Source organism: Zonotrichia albicollis, chromosome 37 (genome assembly GCF_047830755.1).
Source record: "Zonotrichia albicollis isolate bZonAlb1 chromosome 37, bZonAlb1.hap1, whole genome shotgun sequence".
Taxonomy (NCBI): Eukaryota; Metazoa; Chordata; class Aves; order Passeriformes; family Passerellidae; genus Zonotrichia; species Zonotrichia albicollis.
Window position 1 is genome coordinate 1447301 of NC_133855.1, and position 3448 is coordinate 1450748.

Consider the following 3448-nt stretch of genomic DNA (forward strand, 5'->3'; position numbering starts at 1 on the left):
CTCTAGAAATCACCAAGGTTACTAAGACATAAACTGTGCTTAATGAAGAAAGAAAAGACTGAGAAACAGAATACCAAGACCGCAAGAACTCGATAACCGAGGGCTGTGAACCACCTGAACTGTAACCAATCACATACTCTGAGAAGTGTGTGCAGAACACAAGGACAAGAGAGAGGCTCCAATGAAGAAGAGTGTGATCAGTGCATGCAGTAGGGTTAGAATGTATAAATAAGTGCATAATGTAAACAATTAATGGCTTCTGCTTAATCATACTGGTTAGTCGTATGGGAGACCTGTTTTCCCACAATGAGTGCCTGGGAAGGAGGGAGGATTCTTTTCCATAAAAAGGAAAGCACTGAGGCAGGAGCAGGAGACAAGTGACCCTTGCAGGCCTGGGGCCTCATTGCCTCCTTGTCCCTGCTCAGCAGCCTGGCAGGGGCCGCCCCATGCTCCTGCCCTTGCCATTGCACATCCCCACATGCCAGTGCCCATCCCGGCAAGAGCCCTGAGCAAGGAGGGAGGGACAGCATCTGCCTGGCCAGGGGCTGGGGCTCAGGCCTTGGCCCTTTGCATTCCTCAAACACATCCAGCTTTTTTCAGCACCAGAGACACCTTGGCCTTGTTTGTCCCCAGCTGTCATCACTGCCTCCAGTGTTCTACTCTAAATGGAACCTTGGGACACATTCTCAGCGAGACTTATTAAACTTTTAGAAACTTTGGAGTTTCAATTTAAGTTTGAGTTCTTGCGAAGTTTTTTGAACACTCTCTCAGGGACTGAGTCTGATGTAAACAATACCAAAGCCCGAAGAGGCTCATTAAAGTCCTTGTCCTGTGTCTGTGCTGCTCACCTTTAAAGGAACAGCTCTTCCCAGCACCAGCTCCTCTGCCAGACCAGCAGGGCTGAGGGCTCTGCCTGCAGGCACTGAGGGGACAGGAGCCAGGCAGAGACAGGCTGAAGGCAATCAGGATTGGGAAGACATTGAGCTGAGACTTCACTTGGGGAAAGATCTTCACAGCCCTGAGCATGGTGAGTGTGTGGGTGCAGGGCAATGTCCGCTGTGCTCCTGGAGGGATCTCCTGAAGCCAGCACACCCCACAGCCTGAGGGATGTGTCAGGAGGACTCTCCCAGTTTCTCTCTGGCACAGGAGGAGGAGGAGGAGGATGTGCTGCAGAGCGGGGCTGCCCTGGGCACTGTCAGAGGGACAGGGCAGGACGGCTCCTGCTGCCAGGGACGGCTGCAGGGGGTGAAGCTGGGGCTGCAGCCAGGGCTGCCCAGGGCTGTCCTGCAGAGCAGCTCCTGCAGCCCTCAGGGCTCTTGGCCAGCCCAGGGCATGTGCCACCTGCCAGGGGCAGCTCTCAGCCTGCCTGGCAGCTCCCCATGGACGCTGCAGGGAAGAAGTTGGAGGTGGAAGGAGCCACCCCCATGAGGGCAGATTCCTCCTGCTCTGGAGATGGTGCTGCATGGCCAGGGCTGCTCCCAGCTTTCTCCCAAAGGGAAGGGAAAGGGGCTGTCAGATTTGGCTGTGTCACTGTCCTGCACTGTCACCCTGGGCATCAGCAGATGGGCCTCAACTCTCCCTCAGAAAGGGCCTCCTCAGCCTGCTCTCCCTACAGACAGCAGCAGCAGCACCTTGGCTTGCGGCATCTCTGTTTGTCTGGCCTGCCCTTAAGGTTTTGCTGCCAGGGAGATGCCCCTGGGCAGGTCCCTCTGCTGGGAGGGGTCTGGAGGGCAGAGCTGAGCCCCCAGGGCTGGGCTGGGCTCGGGCAGCACTGGCAGGGACAGGGCTTGGATAGAGAGAAACAGCTCCCAGTAGGCACAACTCCAGGATGCAGGGAGCCAGACCAACCCTTGGTATCCCTCCCTGTCCAGCTCCAGAAGAAAAGAGAAAAATTTAGAGATGTTGACGTAGAAACTGGAACCTTCAAATGTCCACTTTATTTTCAAGGATGTTTGAAGTGCAATCATGCTGAACTAGAGGGAGGTATACTGATCAAAGGGCACCTGTGTGACACCAGCAGGTTGGACTGCACTGGGGCACCGGGAACCCTGTTTTCCCTCTGGGCTCCAGTGTGTTCAGGATGAGAGTAATGCTGAAGATCAGGCGATAACTCAGAAGCACAAACCCAAACTTAGAAAAAAAAAAAAACCCAAAACTAAGTGAAATTTCCCCAAAGAAAGAAAAGTAATTTTTAGTGAATGTGCAACAAAATACAAAAGGATTGACTCAAGAAAATTCGTCCCGACTTGTCAATGTCTTGTTTCAACTGTCCACCATGGCCAGAGTGAAGGAATGTCCAACAGCAGCTCCATCAGGCACTTCCTCCTGCTGGCACTGGCAGACACGCGGCAGCTGCAGCTCCTGCACTTCTGCCTCTTGCTGGGCATCTCCCTGGCTGCCCTCCTGGGCAACGGCCTCATCATCAGCGCCGTAGCCTGGAGCCACCACCTGCACACGCCCATGTTCTTCTTCCTGCTCAACCTGGCCCTCAGCGATCTGGGCATGATCTGCACCACTGTCCCCAAAGCCATGCACAATTCCCTCTGGGACACCAGGGACATCTCCTACGCAGGATGTGCTGCTCAGCTCCTTTTCTTTATGTTCTTCATCTCAGCAGAGCTTTCCCTTCTCACTGTGATGTGCTACGACCGCTACGTGTCCATCTGCAAACCCCTGCACTACGGGACCCTCTTGGGCAGCAGAGCTTGTGCCCACATGGCAGCAGCTGCCTGGGCCAGTGCCTTTCTCAATGCTCTGCTGCACACAGCAAATACATTTTCCCTGCCCCTGTGCCATGGCAATGCCCTGGGCCAGTTCTTCTGTGAAATCCCACACATCCTCAAGCTCTCCTGCTCACACTCCTACTTCAAGGAAGTTGGGCTTCTTGCTTTTAGTGCCTGTTTAGGTTTTGGTTGTTTTGTGTTCATTGTTTTCTCCTATGTGCAGATCTTCAGGGCTGTGCTGAGGATTCCCTCTGAGCAGGGACGGCACAAAGCCTTTTCCACCTGCCTCCCTCACCTGGCTGTGGTCTCCCTGTTTCTCAGCACTGGCACATTTGCCTACCTGAAGCCCTCCTCCATCTCTTCCCCATCCCTGGATCTGGCCCTGTCAGTTCTGTACTCAGTGGTGCCTCCAGCCCTGAACCCCCTCATCTACAGCCTCAGGAACCAGGAGCTCAAGGCTGCAGTGTGGAGACTGATGACTGGATGGTTTCACAAGCATTAAACTAGTTGCCAAATTCTGCAAATGACTTGTAATAAAACTGATATTTGATACTATGTGGGTTTGGTGGTCGATGTCTTTCTGTCTTTCTTTTTTTATTATTATTTACAGCAAAGGAAGGTCATTTTTGGTGCCATTTCTCATTTTTTTTTTCTCTCAGCTTTTACTGTGGCCTCAGACTGTGTCAACGAAGAGCTGTTGTCTCAGTGGCTTTAGACAGAATAAA

At 53.0% G+C, this 3448-nt stretch overlaps 1 protein-coding gene across 1 annotated transcript; it reads left to right on the forward strand.

The window, feature by feature from the left end:
• The first annotated feature begins 2292 nt into the window (after positions 1-2292).
• LOC141726658 (olfactory receptor 14I1-like) lies at positions 2293-3225 on the forward strand. The gene has a single exon (XM_074531619.1). The coding sequence runs from the start codon at positions 2293-2295 to the stop codon at positions 3223-3225; it is 933 nt and encodes a 310-aa protein (XP_074387720.1).
• The last annotated feature ends 223 nt before the right edge of the window (positions 3226-3448 follow it).